Source organism: Salvia hispanica, chromosome 5 (assembly GCF_029641045.1).
Source record: "Salvia hispanica isolate PSC_SH4W2 chromosome 5, Shi_PSC_v1, whole genome shotgun sequence".
In the NCBI taxonomy this organism is placed as follows: domain Eukaryota; kingdom Viridiplantae; phylum Streptophyta; class Magnoliopsida; order Lamiales; family Lamiaceae; genus Salvia; species Salvia hispanica.
Window position 1 is genome coordinate 33,134,967 of NC_142696.1, and position 25,959 is coordinate 33,160,925.

At 34.5% G+C, this 25,959-nt stretch overlaps 2 protein-coding genes and 1 long non-coding RNA gene across 3 annotated transcripts; 2 read left to right on the plus strand and 1 right to left on the minus strand.

Moving 5' to 3' along the window:
* The first annotated feature begins 407 nt into the window (after positions 1-407).
* Positions 408-2,275, plus strand: LOC125187457 (BAG family molecular chaperone regulator 1-like). Its single transcript, XM_048084053.2, has 4 exons — positions 408-773; positions 862-1,118; positions 1,194-1,340; positions 1,902-2,275. The coding sequence occupies exons 1-4, from the start codon at positions 605-607 to the stop codon at positions 2,088-2,090; spliced, it is 762 nt and encodes a 253-aa protein (XP_047940010.1). The 5' UTR covers positions 408-604; the 3' UTR covers positions 2,091-2,275.
* Positions 2,276-2,964: 689 nt separating this feature from the next.
* On the minus strand, positions 2,965-8,485 carry LOC148926671 (uncharacterized). Its single transcript, XM_089059211.1, has 7 exons — positions 8,088-8,485; positions 6,855-8,019; positions 5,972-6,787; positions 5,222-5,560; positions 4,680-5,115; positions 3,741-4,373; positions 2,965-3,623 (listed from the first exon to the last, which is right to left on the minus strand). Exons 1-7 carry the CDS (start codon positions 8,483-8,485, stop codon positions 2,965-2,967), a joined length of 4,446 nt encoding a protein of 1,481 aa, XP_088915337.1.
* Positions 8,486-20,838: 12,353 nt separating this feature from the next.
* Positions 20,839-24,138, plus strand: LOC125191038 (uncharacterized). Its single transcript, XR_007171013.2, has 3 exons — positions 20,839-21,050; positions 21,183-23,140; positions 23,271-24,138. It is a non-coding gene; the product is annotated as an uncharacterized LOC125191038 (long non-coding RNA).
* Positions 24,139-25,959: the final 1,821 nt, after the last annotated feature.

Here is a 25,959-nt window from a genome sequence, read left to right on the forward strand (position 1 = left end):
GCAAACAAATAAAATTAAAAAATGCGGTGTTTTTTTTTGAGATATTGATCTTAAAAATCATAATTTTGGACGAGTTCTAGCATATCACACAAAATTTGGAAGTGGTTTTTGAAAACTAAGACATTTGAAAGTGTGCAATTTTCTCAGCCTAGCACACACAAGTATAATTTTTGGCAGATTTTGATCTTACATGGATAACATTGTTTTGACGCACTAATTCATAAATTAAGTATTGAATAAAACATGATAGACAAAATATTTATCGTAGACTTCATCGAATTTGAAGAATGAGTGTTGTGGAAAATTGGTGCCAATAGTAATATTTAATTCAATTTCAAAGTTTGTAGAATATGGCATAATTCGTCCAAATTTATGAGTTTTATGACCAATATAGACATTTTTTCTACAGAGCTCAATATTTTATTCTGCTCCAGGACAGCGAGGCGGACGAATCTCCACCGACACAATCGATTCAATATATAGAGCGAGCGACTTTCATATTTTGTCGGGAGATCTGAATTTCTTCCTTCCGCAGCCAACCATCCTTTTTTCCCGTTCAAGATTTACAGTTTAGCAGAAAAGCGTTCAGTTCAAATACAGTAAAATGACAAGCATTGAGACGGAGAGCGGCTTGTTAAGAGAGTGGGAGCTGAGGCCCGGCGGAATGCTGGTACAGAAACGCACCGACAGCCCGGCGCCACCCACCATCCGCGTTCGGGTCAAATACGCTTCCATTTATCACCAAATCCACATCAGCTCACAAGCCACCTTCGGTACTAAATACTAAATACTAGTAATTCTTCTTCGTCAATAGTTACTACTCCATACAATTAAATTAACTTAATTATCCGGAACTGACAGGGGAGTTGAAGAAGATGCTGGTGGGGCCTACGGGGCTGCAGCAGCAGGATCAGAAGCTGCTATACAAGGATAGAGAGAGAGATTCCAAGGCGTTTCTTGACAGCGCGGGAGTTAAGGACAAATCCAAGATGGTGCTGGAGGAGGATCCCATTAGCCTAGAGAAGAGGTATTTGGAGATGAGGAAGACTGCCATTATGGAAAAGGCTGCTAAAATCATCTCCCAGATCAGCTTGGAGGTCGATAGGCTCGGTTCCCAGGTCACTCACTCATTCTCTATATATTAATCCACCCTTCAAATATATATATTCATGTTAGTATTAGTCAAATTTTAGGTCTCCGCCCTGGAATCTGTGGTGTCTAGAGGTGGGAATGTCGCTGACAAGGATGTTGCCAGTCTGGTCGAAATGCTGATGAATCAGTTGCTCAAATTGGAGACCATCTCTGCTGATGGTGATGTCAAACTCCAGAGGAAAATGCAGGTTTGCTACCAAATATTCAACTCTTATTTAACAGAGAAGTACTAGTAGTACATTTTATTATCCAAATAATATTGTCTGTGATTTCTATTTTTTTAAAATATCACTAGACGTCTTTGAACATTGATATAATATCACTAGAAGGACTTGCATTTTTTGGACCAATATACCCTCCATGCTATGAGGGTTATGTCCTTTTTATGAGAGAGAGACCGTCATTTTGTCCATTCATTTCCATTCAAATGTGTGTTGCGACGAACAATTATTTGACCCATGCTTTGACTAATATTCTCTTGGAGAAATACAGTAGAAATAAATGAACTAAGTACAATCGAAGTAGCGGTTCGCTCTCATGGACATGAATGAATAACTCTTATAGCCTGAAAGTATTTTGGTAAAAAAAAGTCTTAAAAAGTTTAAAAGACATTCCAAGGAGTGAAGATATTTTTAAAGAATAAGGACTACGTATGATATTAGTGAAATGTGAATCAACTAAAAAGTTGCTCTCTGTATTACTAATTTGCAATTTGATTTAATTTTTCATTATGGTGGAAATTTCGGAAGGTGAGGAGAGTGTGCAAGTATGTGGAAACTCTTGATTCGATGAAGATGAAGAAGCCTCCAGAGGTAGAGGATTCACCAAACCTAGGGCAGCAACCGGCGGTGATCACCACGGAGTGGGAGATGTTTGATTCTATTCCGACCACAGCCGCCCCGGGGCATCCTAGTAATTTTACATGGAATCTGCTTTAACTATGTTTGTTGCACTAGCTGCGTTGGATTGGTATCAATTCTCCATTCTTTTGTGTATTTACCATCCCATACATATAGAAGTCCTTATTCACACTTGTCAAAATAAATGGGGCTACTACTACTGTTGTTACCTTCCATAGATACTAATTGCTCTCATCATCGGATCTAAGTTGAAGCTTGTTAAATAGTAAAATATTGTTCTACTTTTGTGTTCTTGTGAAAAAGAATAAAAACATTGAGTATGAATAATTATAAATGCTATGTACCTTGCTTCCTAAATAGGGCACATAAAGACAGATGCAAACATGAACAAGTAAAGCACTCACTCAACCGATGCATATAAGGACAGGTAGGTATATATTATTTCAAGTTCGGTGCAGATGAATGATGAGATTGCATTTGTTTAACCATAAACAATGATTTCTGCCTATCCATAGATCTCAATCACTATTTTATAAGCCACGTCTTTCTAGATGAAATTCTTGGTTATTTGATTTATAACATTGAGTAGTTAGGAAGTTCTAAGTTTAGCAATTACTGAATTTGGCAGCCAATAGTTTTGCAAATCTCCGACTTTTTTTTTCTTGCTAATGAAAGCGGGCAACGCCCGAACGAAACTACATACTACCGATCATAAGAAATTCCTAACCTATCATGTAATAACCAAATAGCAAGGCCTGTAGGCGGCTGTTCAAGAACATGCACTCCTCTCTCGAAATTGTATGCATGGTCTGACAAGAAATCTGCAGCAAAATTTCCTTCTCGATGCACATGTCTCACTGATGCCGAATCAAACTCTAGCAATAAGCTGTCAATCTTTCCCACTATCGCACGACAACTGACATTCACCTCAAATTTCCCGACCGCTACAAGATTATCGCTCTCTACCTCCAACATTCTTATTCCCAGCATTTTTTGCAAATTCTAAACCATGAAAAATGCACCAAATTTCAGCAAGATGAATAGAACAAACTCCTATGTTTGCGACAAACCCTTGTCTCCACTGTCCAGAAACATCACGGAGAAGTCCACCTCCATATGCACGGCCGGTCCCCTTCTCTAAGGAAGCATCTGTGTTCAGCTTCAACATGGTCGATAACGGTGGTTGCCAGAAAACCGTCACTGGTTGTCTCGGCAAACGTTCACCCACTACAGCAGCCATTCTCGCATCCTCCACATTCTTTGCCATAATTATAGTTTGTGATATAACGGTTTCCGGGCTCGATCTTTCATTATTCAAAACAAATGCACACCTTTTCTTCCAAACATTCCAGCACCCTACTCCAAAGATAGTGCACCATTTCACCCCAGTTCCCGTTTGAAGTTTAGAGTTGATGTTGCGAATCATCCAGTCATTTAGGTGGAGGGAAGGATAAAAAAAACCCTCAAGATCACAAAACTGAAGTAGACCTTCCCAAGTTCTTCTCGCATCCAAACAATCACGAACCATGTGGAGGCGGCTCTCCGTGTACAAGCCACACATACCGCAGACATCATTGGTTGTTATATGCCTTCTCCTCCTTTCTTCATTAACTAGCACACCATTTTTCAAGAGCAACCAAAAGAAGGTCTTAATTCGTTGTGGCCCATACTAATTCCAAATTCTCATCCACGGTAAGTAACTTACTGATTCATGCGCTCTCGTTTGACTGTCATATGCGGTTTTAACTGTGAAGTCTCCTGTCGACGAAGGTCCCCAAAAAGCTACATCATCTTCTTCCATTGCGCTTGGAGGTGCGGTAGCAACAATAATATGAGCTACCTCAGCTGGAATAAATCGCTCAAACATATTCCATGCCCAGCCTGAGCTATCAATGAAAAAATCCACTGTCTTGTACATTAGATAATCGGGTATGACACTCACTGCCACTTCTGAGAGAGAGCTCCTCATGTTCGGCACCCAACGATGAATCCAAAACTTGACTTTTTTGCCTGATCCTATTGCCCACATAACATTTCTCCACATATCAGGCCAAGTGTTGCAAATTAAACGCCAAAGAGGAGTACATAAACTGGGAGCTATGGGGTCAAAACCTGAGTGAGGATCAAATTTAAACTTAGAACAAAGAATGTTCCACCATAAAGAGTTTGCGTTGTTGAATATCTCCCAATAAACCTTCATACCAAAAGCATTATTCACCAAATGAAGATTTCTCAATCCTAACCCACCTTCTTCTCCTGGGAAGGTCACCGCATCCCATGCCACCAAGCTCATACGATTTTTGTCTTCAGTTTTACCCCACACAAAATCTCGGATCACTTTCTCCATATCATCACATGTGCCTATCGGGATTCTTACTGTTTGCATAGCATAAATGGGCATTATACTCAGCACTGATTGAGCTAAGGTGACCCTCCCTGCTAATGACATTCTACCGGCGGTCCAATTCGCTATTTTTCCATTCATTTTATCAACAATGTAAGCATATGTATTCTTATCCACCCTCCTATGCAATAAGGGGACTCCTAAGTATTTACCCAAGCTCTCCACTTCACGCACTCCCAACAACTCTTTCAAGTTCCTTCGAGTTGCATTTTTCACATTTTTGGAGAAGGATATGGTAGTCTTTGTAGTACTAACTTTCATACCGGAGCTTGTACAAAACTCATCCAGTACATGTGCAATATTCTCGGCAGTGACTACATCAGCTTTCCCAAATAATAACAGATCATCCGCAAAAAATAAATGAGATAAGAAAGGGTCATTCTTACAAATTTTGAAAGGTTTCCAATCTCCTACTTCAACTGATTTTGCAATTCCATGAGCTAATCGTTCCATACAAAGAACAAAAAGGTAAGGAGAGAGCGGACAACTTTGCCTTAAACCTCGAGATGGTGTGAAGGAATCTGTTATATCCCCATTCCACATAATTTGCATAGTGCTTGTTGAAACACAAGTCATAATCACATCAATGAGAGCTTCCGGTAGACCAGCTTCATTCAAAGTATCATACAAAAATGCCCAACTTACTCGGTCATACGCTTTTTCCAAGTCAACTTTTAAAGCCATCACTCCATGCTTTCCCTTCATAGACCGCATAGAATGAATTGCCTCTTGTGCAATCACGATATTGTCTGTTATATGTCTCCCAGCCACAAAGCTCGATTGCGTGGGTCCGACAATAACAGACATAATCTTCTTCAATCTGGTAGCTCAATCTGGTAGCTATAGTTTTCGTGACCAACTTGTACACAACATTGCACAAATAAATGGGCCTAAATTGAGAGAGCGACTTTGGTACCTCAGTTTTAGGAATAAGACAAATAGTAGTTTGATTCATCCTTGCATTCATATCGTCTCCCTCTAAAATTCGGATAACCTCAGCACTAATATCACCACCTACAGTTTCCCAGTGCTTTTGATAAAAACCTGCCTGTATCCCATCAACTCTCGGCGCCTTCCAAGGCTTCATTTCAAAGAGGGCAGCCCAGACATCCTCCGTCGTGTATTGTTTCCGTATCTCCTCTACCTGCAACGAACTGATTGAGGGAAACAAACTACGATGGCCATATAAAGTTCGGTGTAGATTGTCTTCACTATATAAGTCATCATAAAAGGTCACAGCCATTGACTTAAGCTGACTTTGATCTTGAACCCAATCACCTTCTCCATTCTGAAGCATCTCTATCCTGTTGCGTTTTCGACGTCTGATAGTTTGCAGATGAAAAAAAGATGTATTTCGGTCTCCAAGATGAACCCATTCATTACGTGATTTTTGATGCCACAATGACTCTTCTCTCAACAGGATTTTGTCCAGCTCATCTTTTAACTCTATCTCAAGAGCATTAAGGCTAGGGACACCTCTATGCTCGAGTACTCTCTAGATACCTGCAATACGAGCTAATAATTTTTGTTTTTGGCGAAAAATGTTGCCAAAAACCTCCTTATTCCACTTCTGTAATTTTTCTGTGAAAGAATTGAGAGAATCCATGAAATCATGCCCTCTACCCCAATTATCTGTGACGAAATCGTTATACTTCTCATGAGACATCCAAGCTCTGATAAATCTAAACGGTCTAGCCACCATAGAGGGCGAGAAACTACAAAGATTTAAAAGTAGAGGTCTGTGATCAGATTGGTATCTTACAAGATGCGAGACCGATGCTTCTGGATAGGCAAGCCGCCACTCAGAGCTACAAAGACCTCTGTCCAACCTTTCATGAAGAGTACCTCTCCTCCACGTAAAGCTCGGGCCCAAAAACCCAAGATCAATCAGCCCCGACGTCGTAAGCCACCTAACAAATTGTTGGCTAACCCCACTTCGATTCGCTGAGCCCCCCACTCTCTCTGAGCCTCGAGCAATAGAGTTAAAGTCTCCCAAGAGAACCCATGGCATCTCACTCGCAACTTGAATATCTGCTAATTGCTGCCAGAGTATGTCACGCCGGCTAGGAGAAGGGTGTCCATAGACTGCAGTAAACCTGAAATTCATATCTCTTTCGTCCCACACCCGACAGTGGATGAATTGATTTTTCGTGTCAAGAACCTCAATGTGCCAAAAGTCATCCCATAGCAGCCAAATACCTCCAGAGAACCCATTAGCCTCCATCCTGTGGGAGTTCGGATAACCAATCTTTCTAATAGTGTTGTCTGCATTCTTCCCACTAATACGAGGTTCAAGTAGCACTATAATATGTGGTTTATGCAGCTGAATCAAAGTCTGTAAGGCTCTTATAAAGAGAGCGCTCTTCGCCCCCTGACAATTCCATGATAAAATTATCATAAACAAATATACAAATTCAGTAAACACAAGTACTTCAAACCCGCTCTAGCGTGTCCATAGAACATCGTTCATCACGCTCATCAATAAAATACCCACCTTCCGATTCATTCTCGATCCCCTCTGTTAGGCTCCCATTCTCCTCCAACTCCATCACATCATTCTCATCGAAGTCTCTCGTCTCCCGATCTGGGGGCCTACCAAAAGCTTGTGTCAAACGTTGCTCAACATTAGGGTCCGGTCCGTCCGCTTCAGGTTCTCTGGTGGAGCCTTTTCCACTGTTCTTTGAACCACACATGTCACCACGCATAACTATGTGGCTTCTCGGGTCTAGCGTTGAGGGCTGCTTTGTAACTAACTCTTCATTTTGTTGCCTCTGCTTATACTCAATGAAGTCCCCAATAGTAGACTTGGCAGGCTTAGAATTTTTCAAACTTTCTCCTCTCACTTGCCATGACTTGCTAGCTCCATTTATCACTTGTTTCCCTTTGTTTTTCCTAAATGTCCATTGTCCATGCCCAATATTGGTATCACGAGCTGCCAGCGGCATAGGCATCAATGCCAAGCTCTCATCTCTATCATTCTCAAGCTCTAAATTTGCATCCTGGAGAATTTTGAATCGCGACCCTCCAGGCGGCATAATATTTTCCTTAATATTGTTTTCACTATTTCGGCGCATCTGTCTTTTTCGTTTCTCCACTATCATCCACGGCCCGTAAGTATCCTTTGGGACCTCCGTGGCAATTCCGCTCCCTTGGCTCAAATCCCCTTCCTCTTTATCCTTCGGCTTGCGGATACAGTTGACGTCTAAATGACCGTACATACCACAATATATGCAAAGCTCATTCAAGTTCTCATACTCCACCTTGAATTCCTCGCCATCAATCGTGAATTTAGACACGAGCGGTTTCGTAAGATCAACATTCACTGCTATCCTTGCGAACTTCCCCCTCTGCAGATCACTAGTGTTGTAGTCGATTCGCATCACAGACTTGACGGATATAGGTGGAGGGGAAGCTCTGACACCCGAATCCAGACTGCCGTGGTCTGTGGGGAGCAATGATGCACCCGAAACGCCGTAGTCCAAGTTTGCACTTGGAGATAGCTTCCTGACACCATCCATGGCCCTTCTAGCGTCGCCTCTAAGTAGTCCTCCTCCGCTGCAAACTGTACCAGAAAATAACCACAACCCATATCCACTACTTCTGCTGCATTCATGTTCCACAATTGACTCAATTTTAGGCACAATGATTTGTATCCAATCGATCTCCCCAACAGATTCACTATGACTGAGAATTGCATATTTTGGGCAAGTTTCTCCTTGAGCTTCGTTGACAAAGTCACTGCCAGAATTGGCCCTGTTCTATCAATCACAATATCACCGGGCACTACCTTCACTCCACCCCCAGTTGCTATCTCCTCCATCGTCACTTCCACACCTGTTCCCGCTATGAGTCCATCTCGATAGTCAGAGAGCGGTGCTTCTTCCCTATGTTTAACCTTCTTGGTTGCTCGCGTTTCTTCGGTGGACGGCGGCGGCGGCGGCCACTCATCCTCGCGTGGATCACTAGGTTTTCCTGAAAGTTCGGTGCGCAACTTTTCAATCTCCGACTTTAATGTGGACCATTGTTTATTGAGAGGTAGAGCTTTTGGTAAACCTTTATTTCTATACATTGGGCCAGAATTTAATCCAAAGGGTCTAAATTACTATTAAAATTTATTGAGTGTTTTCCATGTCAACGACGCAGAAATAGGTCCTCTATAATATAAGTAGTAGAGAATTGTGCTCGAGAAATGGATAATGAGATAAATAATTAGAGGATGAATAATAGAAATTTAAAGATCAGTAACACCATCAACATCAAAAAAATAAAGAATAGATTTTTTTATACTAATAAAGAGCATAATATTGAAATTGATTTTACTAATAATATATATTCATGGAATTAAAGAATTATTTTTTACTATTCTAGATTTTTATAATAAAAATTATGATTAAATTGATTTTTAAATAAATATATGAAGACTTAGTTTTTTTTTTTATATGAATATAGAAGTATATCATGTACTCTAGTGTAGGCGGTATACCGAGCATTGTTTTTGCAATTTTTGGTGGATACTGTGGTAATTTCTTACATATATACAACAGTTATGTATTTCTTTCAATATGTTTTGCATTAATATTTTGAATGTTGGCCCAATAACATTTTAAAATATTTCCATTCTTATTTGGGCTAACTCGAATGGTAAAATGCAAATAGGCTTTCATATACTAGCACCTCAAACCCGAGAGTAAAATTTGGGCCCTCTTAATTATTTTAGAATTTGGAATTTGGTGTCTAAGTCTTCAAATTTTGTGATAGTCATTAGCCTTACTCCTCTTATGGGTGACAAGACCATTAAATAAGTAGGTAGCCATTAATTAGCACTAGAAAAAATTTAATGCTATTTAGGGCCCAATAATGAATTATTATGCTAAAAAAATAATTTGAAGTGGTATTAACGCATAAATTAAAAATAAATAACGATCGAGTCTTCCTACATGGGACTGAGAATCCCAATTACATTCTATATATTTTAGACGTCCAAGTTAGTATCTCTTGCAAAGTCATACATGGACTAAAAACATTGATCACGTATCCTATTAAACTTTAAAATGGGAAAGAAATTGTATCATTATAACTCACGCATACAATAAATAAAATTTAATTTTTTTATCGTGCCAAATGCAAAAAGGTAGTGCAACTTGTTCTTAGAAAAGCTTGACCACATGCAAAAGCAAAGGCGTGATACATCAATCCAACAAACACACAAAAAAGTCACGATATTTAAACAAACGAATCCCAATAATAAAATAAATAATTGAATATATGTCGTTGTGAATTGAACCCGATATAATTACGTCATTTTCATATCTTAGTTCTTCGCACAATCCCGCACCGCACAGTTGTGTAGATATTTCTCCTATTCAACTTATGGATAAGTTTAATAATTTCGCTTTCAAAAATAAAATAAAATAAGGTTACCATAGTTTAAAGGGTAGTGCAAATAGTGAGAAGTTGAGAAAATCAAGAAAATTGGTGTCGCATAGATTCCCAACAGATCTTAATCTTATTCATGTACTGTAGTGGATGACTTTCATAGTTCCTCTTTCCTGAGGATCTTTCCAAGAATTAGGCCCTATTTCAAGCGTGTCTTCATCCAAGAATTAGGCCACTATTTAGAAACTCATTCTTGTGATGACTTTGAAAGTAGATGGAGTATATTACTTCGTTCTTCTATAGCATTAAAAGCATTTCTTTTTAGCACGTGATTTAAGTAAAATTGTGTTAAATTGGTTAAATAAAGTAAGAATAAAGTAAGAAATAAAAAAAAATAGAGAGATGAAAAGAGAATAAAGTAAGAGAGTAAAGTACCTGAGAAGAAATGTATTGACTTTTACTAAAAGGGAAATTGGCTCCACTATTATGCAACGGGGAAATATAATAATAATAATAATAATAATAATAATAAAATGACTTTTATTATTACTATTGTTGTTGTTACTCCCTCCGTCCACCAAATGTTCATATTTGTCTTTAAGGACATCCACACATAATATTGTCCAATTTTATTTTATTTTATCATTATTATTACTCCATTTTTCCCCCTTTTTTGTATGTGAATCTCAATTTCTACTAGTCCATTACACTTATATTCTAACGTGTTACTCTAAATTTTTTAATTCTCTTTTCTTCACATTTCTTAATACTTGCATGAGTCAAATATAAACTACATTTGATACACGGAGGAAGTATTTTTTACATTTATGAATATTATTTTTGTTAATAATAGTAAATCATAGAAAAATTAGGAGTTTAAAGTTATTTCCCGAAGAATCCCAATATAGAAAGTTATTTTTATTAAAGTTATTTCCTGAAGATTCCCAATATAGAAAAATTAGGAGTACTATTTATATATTTATATATAATCTAATAAAATGACAATTCACATCTACAGTATATGAAAACTAACCTCTCTCGGAATCATATTATGAAAAAGAAAAAATGATGTTGATTTTTATCAATAAATATGTTGGTCTTCATGAACAATAAATTTAGCCTTATATATAACCATTAAAGTAACATTCAATATCATTTTCAATTCAACTCTATCATTTTCAATTCAATACAGTTATTATTCATCATGAAGAAAATAAAGTTATAGAATAATACATATATCCAATTAGAAACATCATTTTCAATTCAACTCTATCATTTTCAATTCAATACAGTTATTATTCATCATGAAGAAAATAAAGTTATAGAATAATACATATATCCAATTAGAAACATGATCAAATGCAAACTCTAAATATTATACAAACTCCAAACTATGATCTGGACCGTTAGAAAATGTTAACAGATGACAAAATAGTAGTAACAAAAATGTCAACATAGTGTCAACGATTGATGTTGTGCTGATATTGTGTTGACATTTTCTGTTGCTACTATTTTGTCATCTGTTGATATTTTTTAACGGTCCAGATCATAGTTTGAAGTTTGTAAAATATATAAGTTTGCATTTTATCACTGTCCTATCAAATTATATGTAATTTTGTGAGGATTTTAGCTGATTCCTATTGTATAGGTCCACATAATTTTTTTTATTGTCATCATAAAGATAAATTTCTTTACAAGTTATGATTATACCTCTTAAATGTTTAATGGTATTGACTAAATGCAGTGTTGATACTCGATGAACAATGTGTAGATATTGATATCGATTTTAAACATTAAAACCGATGGTCTAACTTTGTGTGAAAGAATTTGTAATGATAATTCAGTTATATGCTTTGATTATCATATTCATATTCGTTTAACCTTTATGCATATCCATTTGAGATGGAGATTATCTATACAAATTCCAGTATTGTTTATAATGATATACCAATATTGTTTAACTAATATAATGATTTTGATGAACGTGGACAGTGCATAAATTATGAAACGACAACAATATATAAAATAAATGTTGTTATTCGACTATCGGTATAAGATATCAGCACAACGTGTAAAATATATAAGCAGAGCATTTAGTCAATGTCATTATAATGTCTCTTTAGCATGTATGATGTATGTACAAAAAAAAACGTATGAAAACATATAAATAGTCAAGAATGATTCATAATCAATAAATTATATCTAAATTAAAGGAATAAATAGAAATTACTATAGATAAATAAATCACATTTCCTTGGATGAAGGAATCATCCATATCATAATTATGTGTGAATTACTTACAATTTTTTAGTTATAAACAAATGCCATGGACTTTAGATCACCATTAGATTTCAAAATTGAATGATTGAAATTGTTTCTCGATTCTGATTTTAAATGATTTGATTACAACCAATATATCCGCACATGAACTATTTCCTAAAGATTAATAAGAGAAAGCAATCATTTTATAGTTGTTGATCCAAATTATGGTATGGGTGGGGTTAGGCCGTTGTCACGATTGAGTTAACTTTGACTTTGTTTTGTTACAACTATTGAGGAAGCACATCATCTATGATGTACGAAATTTGATTGACATTAATTGTTAGGCATACAAATGTGACTAAGAATTTACATTCGTATGGTTTTAATTCACGGAAAACTAAGATCTTAATATAAAAACGCAGAACAAAATCATACAGATGGTATGATTAGGTAAAAAACTAGATCTTAATACAAAAACACAAAACAAAATCATAGAGGGTATGATAAGGTCATTATTAACATATTTTTAGGTCATTTTAATAATTGATGACCTAAAATGAACTAAAAATATATCAAACCCAGATTGTAAAATGACCTAAAGTTGATTACTAATGACCTTTCGTGGTTTTGGTCAATTATTAACTATTAGATCACCTAATACTAGGACCACTTTGAGCTGCATTTCTAGATTTAGATGCATTTTTGTTTGGATTATCTCCTTGTATTAATCATAAGTATGAATGATATCTTTGTTACCTATAACATTTTTGGGCGTAGGTAAGTTAAATTAGTAAATGTTTTTGATGTGAGTAAGAATATATATTGATAATCATTCTTTGTTACAAGCAAAAATTACTAAATATTTTTAGAATTTAATATGATTCATCAATACATTTTTACATTTGACCCATTAGTCTGTATATCTAAGGAAAACTTCATCGACTTATAAAAATCATGATTTTTCTTTATAACGAAGATTTTTATATTTCTCCATGTATTTTTTTGTCAAGCAATACATGAAGTTATTCTTTGTACACCATTAAAATCAGTAACAACATATATTACTATTAAGGTTCGACGGGTCAAGGGTTCGAATTCAAGTAGTTAGTAGTGCAATGGAGTGCAATGAATTATCGATAATATGAGTTTAAGTTCATATCTTAATCTTATTACCTTTTAACAATATAATGTGATAATGTATATGGAGTATATAATAGAGAAAGTGGAAGGTGGACAAGGAATGAAATGTACGGATGCATGCATGGAAATGGAGGACCCGAGATCCGGATCCGGATCCGTATCCTTGAACTCAGATGTCATGTTTGGTGGCCAAAAAAGCCAACACCAACTTGTCTTTTTTCTTGCCTCCTGCTAAGGGCACTGTCAACCTCTCCCAATTTTTTTTATTTTATTAATAATCTATACAATTATTTTTAATATTTTATTTTTTAATTCGCATAAAATTTCGAACTAAACCCAAATATTACTCCATTCATTCTTAAAAGTATATAATAAAAGTGGTTAGTCTATAGTGAATGGAGAAAAATAGTCTTGCACCTTAAAAAATACCGTGTAGTTAAAAGAGTAAATAAATTGATATAAAGATCTAGGATAATATGCTGCAATTTAGTGTTTAAAAAATAAAAAAGACGTTTATGTCTATAAATACACATTTTATTATTTAAGCTCTATAGTATTACTTTGATTCATTGCTCCTACTTTTAAATATGCGTCCATCCACCATCCCACTATGTTCGATCTCATCCACGTCAAATTCAAACTTCTTGTTTCTTCTTCTTCTTCTTCTTTTTTTTTTTATAACTATTTTCGTAGTATTTATTCGAACAATTTATGATTGTTTTGGAATTTAACATTGACATGCGTACATATTAAAGAATATCGCTATTTTATACTATAAAATTATACTATTTCTTTCCAAAATAAATACTCACTCTTTCTTGCCTGGGGCTGGTTGAATACAAATTATATTTCTTTAATATGATTATATACTTTTTAATGGTTGAAACTTTAGTAGTTTCAATATTTTCACCGGTAAAGTTCAAAGTTAGACGCCATATTAGACTTGAATTCAAAAAATTATTTTATTGAGTTACGTTAATGTGTTTAAATAAATGTTTAATTCATGGAACTCACTCTCACATCCAGCTCACTTGTTTTCATCAACGTGCTGTGTAAATAGTGTTAATAAATAGTGTAACGCTTATTGCAGCCGTCAATAATTTTTTCATTATTATAACTAAAAGCAATAATCTATTCTTGAAAACCCTATCTCTAATTTTCGGCAGATGTTTGACTTCCAATCAAACTCATACAAAATACTTATGATATTTCTGGTAAATAATGTATCTCATCATTTATTAATGTGTAGCTTGGAAGGAATTAAAGATTGAATCATTTGAAATAAAAAAGAAGTGTCTTTTCATGGGTTCCAGAAGCCCATAATTGTTGAAATGATTGTAGCCATTCAATTCATCAAGCTACAGATATATTTCACTTTCATCGCAGTTGCAAATTCATGTCCCCTCAAAAGCATGCATGCCACCCTTTTCATTTTATTTTAAATTTCTTTTAAGGATTTAATTTATTGTGCGATGCATATTTTACGACGTCCTCTACAATATCCATTGTTACGTTGCATGTTGCTTTACCGGTAATACATGATGCCATGCCCACTTGACAATTTCTTTAAACATTTTATTTTCGTTCTATATTATATCGTGAGAGATGAAACACTTATGCTTACTTATGTATGATTCTTTATTGGTGTTTATTTTGATTAATAATTAAAGATAGGGGCACCCCTTTTGACTAATATCCGAGGATAATCTCAAATATCAATATGCTAAAGTAGAAATATCATGTTATATCACATCATAAAGCAAGCACGCAAGTTTATCTCGATAGATAGATAGGAATCAAACTTTAAATGTCCTATCTATATACTTGGTTTGTAAAATTAAACTAATATTCTATGGTATATGATTTTAGATGATTAATAATAACTCAATTCTTGTAACTAACTCTAATCTAGAACACAATTTGATAGATAAACGGATCATAATAAAAAAAGCTTAGGCATACTTCTACGGATCAAGAATTACATTTCATATATATCTTCTTTTTGTATATAAGGACTTTGAACTCCTATTACTCAAAAGTTCAAAGCAAATAAACTATCAAACTTCTAAACTTACAAAAGGGAAAATATCATAAGTGACAAATGAAGGAAGAATTTCAGTCCCTATATGTATGGGATGGGTCAAAATATTAAGCTCTGCAAAGTAGATGTCAATCATGCAAAATATGTCATTTAATTGCATACTTTATACATTTTGGTATTTTAACGTGTTTTGTGAGAAATGTGCAAAATAGACACTAAAATGGCAGGAAAAGGTTAGAAACGAAGACTAGAAGAAACAGACCTAACCAACGGTTTGTTGAGAGGAAGTCAGCAGCCACCGGGCAGTTCAGTGACCAACAAGTAGAGTCTACATTATAATTAAATCAAAAGACATTTTTTATTCTTGATTCATTGTCACAATAGAGATAGAGAATGACTAAGACTTTGAGCCCGTTTATGGTAAACTATGCACTTTGTTTGATTAGATAGTATACACTTTTAGAGTGTGAGTTTTATCACACATTCATATAATTGTGAGATGCATGAATTTAAGTTAGATGCAAGTTAGTACTGAAAGTGCAATGTTTAGCTTAAGTGGATAAATTTTGTGTCTAGAGAAATTTATATATCATCCATCGTATAGAAGATATATTGAAGTCTATACACATTGTATCTATGTTTTCCTTTTTTAATATCTTGCTTTACAAAAAATGGTTACATTTGGGGATATATGATCGTTAGACTTGAGTTGATTCGACTAAATATTGCATGGAATTTGCGATTGTTATGATATTTATACTAGGATTTGATGCATTAAATTTTAGCAATGTAACTACTTGTAACTATAACAAGGCAGAATTAACTATAGCGTTAACTACACGCATCAAACACATGAATCCTCTCTCGATTACTTTATATGCCAAGAATTCTAAACATAGATAGTGTCACTCAATCGTGCAACATTATCGAACAGTTTAAAACAAAACAAACTAGAATATGGATATAAAAAATGATATTATATAAACAAAAAGAGTAATAACATATCCCTAGATTTCTACAGATTTAGTTACCCATAGACAAATAACATAAATCCATAGTTTGAAGGGAATATAATGAAAACGTTAAAAACTATCTAGGATAAAACCCAAAGGAAGAATCTTGAAAGCTTCAATCTTCTCTTCCCTCCAAGCTCCAAACTCCAAGTATTAACGATAGTGGAATGACGATGGTTATAGAACAAGAATTCTCAGCAGGTCAAGTCAAGTGTAGAGAGCAGCAAAAAGATCATTTTGATAAAGCATGAGGGGTATTTATAGGCTCAAGGCTGTTTTCCTCCATATGGTATGATTTCTGGCCGAACATGGTAAGTCTTGGAGACAAAAATAAATTAAATTATTGCGCGGCATAAACTCAACGAGTTGCTGACTTGATATCAGCGGACAAAGTCTTCTGGACACTTGGCAATCAGTGGACCACTGTCCACTGACCATGTTTCAGTGGTCGTTGGGCGTGTTCGGCTTCATGCTCAGTTTCCGAGTCAGGCCGCTTGGTTCTCGGCGGCCGCTGACTTTAGGTCTGTGGACCGCTGAACGGAGCCATTTCTTCAGTTTCCAGGATTTTTGACTTTTTTTGTAAAAATACAAAAACGTATAAAATATGCAATAAATGGACATTAATTGCAAGTTTGACACTCAAAACAGACCAATATAGAGAATAAAATAGTGCAAAATCCGAGTGTATCAGGGTTGCACAATGGAAAAACGCATTTGTCAAACAGATCTATTTAGATGATTAAGTGATTAATTCTGTTTTCATGTAAAACCAATATTATTCACATAAACTATGTAATTAAATGTGTTTGTACGTGATTATTACTTTGTGGTCCTCCAAATGATCGACGTGGCTTGCACCTTCTCTACGTGTAGTGTCTTGACTCGACCTTAGATCTTATAACTTATTTCTCTTGCTATTGACTATCCATTTGCATGGGCGAATCTCATATAATCGCAATAGATCTAGATAGTATACAAGAAAGCAAGAACCAAAAACGTATGAAGCACTTGAAAATTAAATCAAGATCAACTCCTATGAATTAAAATTAATCTCTTTTTCAAAGAATTGTCTAGTTCGGAACATTAATTACTCCCTCCGTCCCACGTAATTGCCACTCTTATTGTTAGCACGGGTTAAGAAATGTAAAGAAAAGTTGGTCGGAAAAGTTAGTGCAACGTGGAACCCACTTTTTATATTGGTTTTATAATATGTGAGTGGAGTGAGTTAGTGGAATGTGGGACCTACTTACCATTTATGGTAAAAATAAAGTGTGACAATATTGTGGGACGAACCGAAATGGAAAAAACTAACAATTATTGTGGGACGGAGGTAGTATTTTTTATGGAACAAATTCCAACTGGTTAGTTCACCTGAATAATAAATTCTTTTCTCAAACACCTCGAGGATATTTTCATACCCATGCAGTCACGCAATTCAATATAATAATATATATTACCAGGGACGGATCTAGCATTAAGCTAAATGGGGCAAATGCCCATGCTCATATTTCATTCTTTATATATATGTATAACCAATTATAGAGATTTTTGTATTAATCTTCCACTAATTGCCCCTTTTTTAATTTTTAAAATTTCTTCATGTATATTTTTGTCCCTCTTGCTAAGAAATTTCTACATCCGTCCTTGTGTACTACTACCCAAAATATCATGGTAATTGGGTTAAGAAAAACCTGCACATACTCGTAAATCAAAGTAGTGTATGATTGAATGACAAATGTAATATGTTATACAAATATTAAAAAAAATACTTCCTCCGTTCCATAATAAATGGCACACTTGGGGATTGACACGAGAGTTTATCTGATGTTGTTTTGTGTGTTAGGTGGAGAAATAAAATAGTATATTTATATTAACGTGAGAGGAAGCTTTATCCAAAAAAGGAAATGTGACATCTTTTAGGGACAAACTAAAAAGGAAAGTGTACATCTATTATGAGACGAAGGGAGTACAAAACTTCAAAGATTATATCTTTCAGTAGATAACAATAAAGATCTATCTCACCTTCGATCTTATTCAGTGCTATACACACCAACATTTGTTTTCTTAGGTAAGAAAAACTTTTCAGACTGACACTGCAACTTTTTTATTATTGATAGTCAAAGTCTATTTAGATTATGATAACGTTTTTCTTCAGCAAGGAACTGACCGAGTACTGTGATAATTTGTTCCACTACTCGGTCTACAATGCAGAAGCCTTAGACTTGTTTATTTTATATACACATATATTTATTATGAACTACATCATTTAGTAATGTTATTTAATCTCTCTAGAGTTCGAAGTAGATTTAGGGTTTCTCGTATACAGTTGTTTGAGTAACTACATGTACGCTCAAAACAACTATCAGTATACCAATCCTAAAATTTTTTGCATTTTGAAGCTCAATCTCTTCTTCGATAAAGATATATTCAATAACTCAATTTCCTTGCACTGTAAAATATGCTTGCTCTGACTTAGAAATGATTATCCATGAATTTATCTGTGATATGTCTATTAATTTAACTTAATCCCTTATTGCCTATTATAGCAATCCATTAATAGGATCTATTATTATGATCCATTAGGAGCCATTACCCCATCATATTTTTTCATGGAGTTCTCCACCATAATCATTTGGGCACACGATCAATCGAAGCTAGACAATGTTACAAAGAAGGTTGATGTCAACAAAATTCTTAACGGTGATTAATCTAATTTACTTCATGTTGAATATTTATATATTTCTTGTGATTTAATTTATTTTTCCACGAGTAACTAAACATATAGAATTCTATTGCTTGAGAGTAGTTTTCTAATTATTTATCCATACCTCGTTTTACTTATTTAACAATGAGATAATAGTTTTTTTTTAATTGGCCAATAATTAAATGAGTATTTTTTTTTATTAATTGGCCAATAATTAATTGATTCGTTGTGTTTCTACAAAACTCAGAAAGATGAATATTAACACTTTAACATGGGGTATGGATTAGTAATAACAAGTCAACAAAATAGTCAATGAAAGCATTAATACTCGGAAATCTCTTCTTTAATTGATCCAAACATCGCCTTCTATTTGCTATTTTCAATTGTTTTTTTTATTATTTTCGTTTAGTTAGTTATAAAAATCTATTTAAAACATGTCGTGTTCATAGTGCATGATGTTTATAATTCTGTAATTAGAAGATAAATATTAGTCTCTATGGATATCCATTTATATGTGTTGTTAGTTTTACTTGAATAAAATTATCCACTTTCTAATAGAAACAATCACAATAAATTATAAAATGTAGAAACAAGAATAATATATAAGTTATGTGAACTTAATTAATTGGTATTGCGAGATACAATTAAACTGAGTCATACGCACTCACTCTCACTCAAATATATGTATATAGTTTATTATTAGCTTTATCCTTTGCTTAACAACCAAAAATTTTAATCACAATTCAGCTATTTGCAAAATAGATATCTAGTGGTAGTTATAAAGGATAAGGGATGCTTAATGTGATTAGCAATTCTTAAGTTTTACTAGTTAAGTGCAATCTTGCATACAACACTTTTGACGATTAAAATTATAATTTTATCCCAAGCATTGGTTTGAGTTTAACAATACTAATATTTTATCAAGTCATCACCATAAAAGAAAATAAAATACTAAGAATATAGAATCCACTTCTTGAAATCTCTATCTTAGGTAGGTGAAAATTAAATTACTTTTGGAGACAATTTTCTGTGCTTTGCATGCCATACACAAAAATCCAAAGAACTGATTAATCATTTTTATTTCTTGTTTGACCACTTGAATCTTGCATGCTGCGTGAGTTAGGTGCTGCAAAACTCTGTATAGGATAGTAATAGTTGTACTTATCCTTGAATTGGAATTTGGTTTAATAAAATATGCCAGTGGCATTGTACTTATCTGCTTTGACATTTTAATGCATAGTTCATTAGCATTATATTTATTAACGCAATTTATTGCTTCTACATCACATATTGAACATGCATCATCACATCAAACTTGAACTGGAAATGTATAAATGAAAGGATTAATTTCGAGTAATATATACTAGTACTATATATTTGAGGTATATATTTCGTGGAAATAATACCTCAAATGAATTAAAATTTGTCCAAATACCTCAAATGCATTTATATTCACGAACTAACTCAAACATGCATCCTATATTCTCTAAGTACCATTTTTACAGTTCACTCTAGTTCAATTTCAGGTAAGTCAACTTTGCATGTGATTTATTAACCTTTATAGTCGAGCTTTGCCCGTACAACAATTTTGGTTGAAATTTTTTTAAGTGTTACTATGAAATTTTTTATAAATAAAATGTATAGGAAGAATCACAAGCAATAATATGATATACATATAACAATAATTATCACAAGGCAGTGACTTTTGGGGTCTAGCAAGGGTCAACTCACACATTACCCCATTAAATAAGATCATGGCCTTGCAAAGGCTTGAATAAGGGCTTATAATATGTTATTGTGTCAAATCAATTTGTTATTGGTTGAAAGAGTAGTTGCAATCGAGTTAAATGTTTTTGAAAATCAATATGCCTAGCTAGTTCAAAGAATATAATCATGGGGTACTGGCTTTTCGTATAATTAGAATATCAATGATAATATTTGATATTATCTATGTAACTTGATTTATCTTCCATGTGAGACTATGATCCACTTGCTCGATACCCTTTCAGATCTAAGATAGTAATGTTCAATAAATACTTTGAAAGAATTAGATGGGGGAGTTCATAAATTTAGATGTTTTGCTCTTCAATTCCAAAAGGTATTTTTCACAGAAAAATCAGAAAAAAAAAAAAGAAGAAAAAGAGGGGCTCTTATACATACAATTCTTGAATTTAGTGGTAATTGTAGACAATGATATATATCATCTAATATTTGTTATCTGCATTTTCAGGGATTTTGGTGGCGAATTTCATTTTGCTTGGGCATGCACCACAATATTGGCTAGATAAGTTTCTCTTATTAACTTTCTATCGAATAATTTCGAGCTATTTTGATATTGCTATTTATTTATTTATTTATCGCGTTGCAATTTTGTTGATTTGAACTTGACTATGCATATCTTTGCTTATTATTGAGGCGTGAGAGTTAACATATGCTAAATTTTTGAAAAGTAAACTTAGATCGACGTGATGCATGAATTATGCTAGCTTGTCTCAACATGGCCCTTTACGATAAGACGAGTAGCTATAATAATTTTAAATATATAAGAGTTGTGAAAAATCGGCTCAAAAATTTCAAGACCAAACACTAATATCGTTCTTTCAATTTCAGATGTAGTGGGAGACTATTTTCACGTACTACATATTATAACGATGATAATTGCATCTCTTTAGTAGTATATTTTTAAAGAATGTAAATGCAACTTAGTATTACTAGCTATTTTGGTATATTCACCAAAATTAATCTATTTACAATTTCTAGTTTTACATGGTTCGGTATTTCTTCATTTCCTAGACATTAATTTGTTATTACTAACACGTTATTCTTAAGATAGGACTATTTTTTCATTCACAATACACCAATTAGTATTAAATTATTTTTATTAAATTACTACTTGCTTGGTTGCTGGCAAAGGACGTAGGTGACGTGAAAATTTAGGGAGAACTATCCCGACGAGTAATCGAAAGAATATAATCTTGGATAAATTGAATTGATTAATTACGATTCAATAATTGAATGTTCAAAGTTCAAAATATTTTTGACTAGTTTTGGATTGCATCGCAGGTATCTCACTCTAGTAAACTTAAATAAATAAATGCGAGAATCTTTTAAAATCGTATAAATTATTATGTTGTGATTAGTGACGTAAACTACGTCGTTACAATCTGAGTGGGCGTTTTCATTGGGCCGCATAAATATATATAATATTGGGCGGCTTTAATTAGCTTTAGTGATAATCAATCCATTTTATGTGCTTTGACAAATTTAATTAACTCAATATAACCATGAAGTTCCATTTGGCACAACGCACTGCTGAATGGGTATCTTGATTTTGCCTTTTACTAGTATTATATTATAATTATAATTAAAAGTGGCCGAAACGTGTTGGATTATCTCATTCATAAACTGTTTGTTGTGCGTAGGCATACATGTGTATAAATATTGATTATAATAAAATGTAGGAGTAGCTTTAAAGTTAAGCAAATTTAAAAATCAATAAACACATAAATTTAAAAAATTAGGACAACAAAGTCCTAAGAGCATCCGCGGTGGGGCGTTGTCCGTCCATGCCAGCGGCAAGCCCCACTGTTGTCCATCGTTGCAAGCCGTCTGTCTGTGCCAGCGGTACGGCGCTGCTCTTAAATAAGAGCATGTCTGTGCCGTTTAGCAGCCTTACGTGGCATCTCGCGATTGGCCAACAGCATAGCCGTTGGCAAATTTTATTTATTTACTTTTTTTGAAAAAAAAAATAGAAATTAATTAAAATATATATTTTTCTACTTCCCAATAAATTATATCCGCTTTCTACACACTTTTTATTTTTATTTTCAATTTTTTCCCCCAAAATTCACATTTTCATCTATAAATACCCCCACTTCAACACAAAAAAATTCCCACCACACTACACAATTCTCATCTATTATATCATCTAAATTCTCCCATCTATTCTCTCATCAATTCTCATCTATTCTCTCATCTAAATTCCCACCACACTACACAATGTCCGGCTCTGGCGATCACCCCCCCCCCCCGACTCCCGCGGTTGGAACCACGAATGGTTCGGCTCACAACCATTCCCTAGTCCGGAAACGCAATTTTCGGCCCCTCCTCAAACCCAAGGATCTCAAGTTCCGGGTGGCTACCGGCCTTACCCGGTGGACGACCAAGATGCCCCCGATGGCGATACGGGTGGGCACCCTAAACTGGATCGGGAGGGAGCGGCATCTCTGCTCCTACTCCTACTCCTACTTCTACTCCTACTCCTACTCCTCCTATTCGTGGTACCCGCACCCCTAACACTCTGGATGATATGATGCAGTTATTCAAAGCCAACTTGGCAGTCTCCGAAGATCCGGACGTTGGCACGAACCAAAGCGGGAAAACGATTTGGTGGCGCGTCACTCGTATGTACAATGAAAACCGGCTCGAGGGAACCATCTATCGCAATGATAGTACAGTGCGCAATTCCATCTACAGATCCAACGACGCAATCGGTAAGTTCCAGGGGTATTACCTCCAGGAAGAGCGGTCGGCGAGGAGCGGCAAGAGCGAGCTCGACATCATTAGTGCTACCTTGGCGACCTACCAATCCTTGAACTTGAAACCGTTCAAGTACCTTAGCTTATGGTAGGAGGCGCGCCATCATGAGAAGTATATGGGTGGCGTAGTAGCATACTCCTCCAGCAAACGGTCGAGGTCGGTAGCCCTATCCGACGACACTTTTGATGAAGTGGCTACCCAGCTTGCCGGAACTAACTTGGGTTGCCCCGACGCTGGCCCAAGCAGTTCCCGCCGGCCGCAAGGAAAGAAGAAGGCGATGGCCAACCGCCGTCGCGCCCCGACTCCATACGCCCCCACCCCCGCTCCCTTTGTGCCACCTCAACCCCCGACCAACTCGTTGTGGGCCCTCTTGGGTCATCTCAATGCGACCGATAGGTCTAACATGACTCCCGACCAACTTGCAACACATGTGGCAATGATACGGGGTCTCTGAAGAACATTGGGGATAGAGGACTAGTCTTCCACGGGGTATTTTTTAGTCTTTAATTATGTAATTTTTAATTTGTAGGATTTTAATTATGTATTTTTTTATTTTCTAGGATTTTAATTATATATTTTTATTTTTTAGGATTTTAATTATGTATTTTTTATTATTTAGAATTTAATTATATATTTTTTATATTTTAGTGTATTTTTATAATGTAGAATTTTTTTTAGTAATTGAAGTATTTAAATTCAATAATAGAATGGTGGGATCCTTGAGCTTGTCCTTGCGGAAGAGTATGGATGTGAGTGTTGTGCTCTTGCCTAAGGACAAGAAGTAAAAGTGGGTTTGGGCTCGCCTCCATGCTCTTATTTAAGAGCACGGATAGGGATGCTCTAAGCAAACAATTTATAGAACAATCAATACGAGTACTTATAATTAGAATCCACAAAATAAACATGGTCTTCGTGCATTGGTATCTCTTCATACTATCAGTTTATTATTTCCTCCGTTTCAACTATGATGATAAACTTTTACTTTTAGTTTATTTCAAGTAGGATACGTATTTCTATTTTTGGTATCTTTCTCTATCCAATTAATACATGCAATTATTTTTTTCTTTCTATTAAATATTCAACTTTCTTTCTCTTTCTATTTAATATTTACACCCACTCTTTTTCTGAATCCCTATCCAATCATTAATCAACAAATCCTAAAATCATGTGTCAACTAAGAAATATGTCATCTTAATCAGGACGGAGGGGAGTGCTTTTTTTTCATTTTGTTTTCATTAAGTTTTATCTCTACTGTTTTAATTAAATTTTATAGAACTAATTAGAGATTCAGATATTAATCCAATCCAATTAAGGTTAATAGAATTATTATTTAGTTATATAATTATCAGCAAAAAGTTTATTATTAATGTTGATTGCAAATATTTAATTTAATAATTGAATTTCACTACATGATATATTTTTTTATTTTATATTAAATATTAATAAAATAGTTAAATTAATACTTAGAGCATCTCCAAGGGGAGAGGTAAATGGAGGAGTAAAGTCATATAACTACCATATTTACCTTTTCTCCATGAAAAATCATTCTTCGAGGGAAGAAGTATTTGAGAAGATATTATGCCTTTTCCCATTTTCCATTTTGAAGATGTATCTTTACCTCTCCATCATCGGAGAGGTAAAATCATATAACCACCATATTTGTTTTCTTTTCATAAAATATCATTCTCCAAGTGGGAAGGCATTTGAGAAGATATTATATTTTATATTTTTTTAATGCATTTTGTATTATTATTTTATTTTTTTTAAATGATATACCTTTCTATATACCTTTTCCTTTGAACGTATTACTTTTATGGAGGGTATAATTCACTTTTTGAGAAGGTAAATAGATGATATACCTCTTTCATTTAGTTTTCCTTGTTAGAGTTGCTCTTACATACAGCGGTACAAAAATAATTTGTAACAATGAAAGCACATAAATAATTTGTAACAATGGAGCTTTCATATTAGTTCTTCCAATTTGTTCAAAGATTAGAACTAAAATAAAAATAATACTCCCCTTGTTAGAGTTGCTCTTACATACAGCGGTACAAAAATAATTTGTAACAATGAAAGCACATAAATAATTTGTAACAATGGAGCTTTCATATTAGTTCTTCCAATTTGTTCAAAGATTAGAACTAAAATAAAAATAATACTCCGTACATTTTAATTAAGTTATAGAATTTGGGCAGATCTCGATCGTTGTTACCTATTAAAATTGGGCAAAATCCAAGGTAGTCAAAACGATAGAAAGAAGTGAACAAGAATACCGTGAACTTTTTCTAGATATATATACAACCACAAACATAAATCCTCTGACACTTGGTACTTTAATTTGGTCTACGTGGCACACTCATTACATTACTCTCTCTTGTTTCATGAAAAATGAAACAATTTAATTTTTGGATAGTTATGCTAAATATGAAACGTTTTTTAAAATGCAAATAAAATTATCTCTACTTTTA

What these genes read in the sequence shown, in the direction of transcription:
- LOC125187457 (XM_048084053.2), top strand. Translation starts at nt 605, where the DNA reads ATGACAAGCATTGAGACGGAGAGCGGCTTGTTAAGAGAGTGGGAGCTG. An exon ending in TCGATAGGCTCGGTTCCCAG is followed by an intron (nt 1,119 to 1,193) that starts GTCACTCACTCA and finishes GTCAAATTTTAG; the next exon opens with GTCTCCGCCCTGGAATCTGT. An exon ending in AACTCCAGAGGAAAATGCAG is followed by an intron (nt 1,341 to 1,901) that starts GTTTGCTACCAA and finishes AAATTTCGGAAG; the next exon opens with GTGAGGAGAGTGTGCAAGTA.
- LOC148926671 (XM_089059211.1), bottom strand. Translation starts at nt 8,485, where the DNA reads ATGTATAGAAATAAAGGTTTACCAAAAGCTCTACCTCTCAATAAACAA. An exon ending in TTCTCAGTCATAGTGAATCT is followed by an intron (nt 8,020 to 8,087) that starts GTTGGGGAGATC and finishes ACATGAATGCAG; the next exon opens with CAGAAGTAGTGGATATGGGT. An exon ending in ACCAGATTGAAGAAGATTAT is followed by an intron (nt 5,116 to 5,221) that starts GTCTGTTATTGT and finishes CGGTCTATGAAG; the next exon opens with GGAAAGCATGGAGTGATGGC.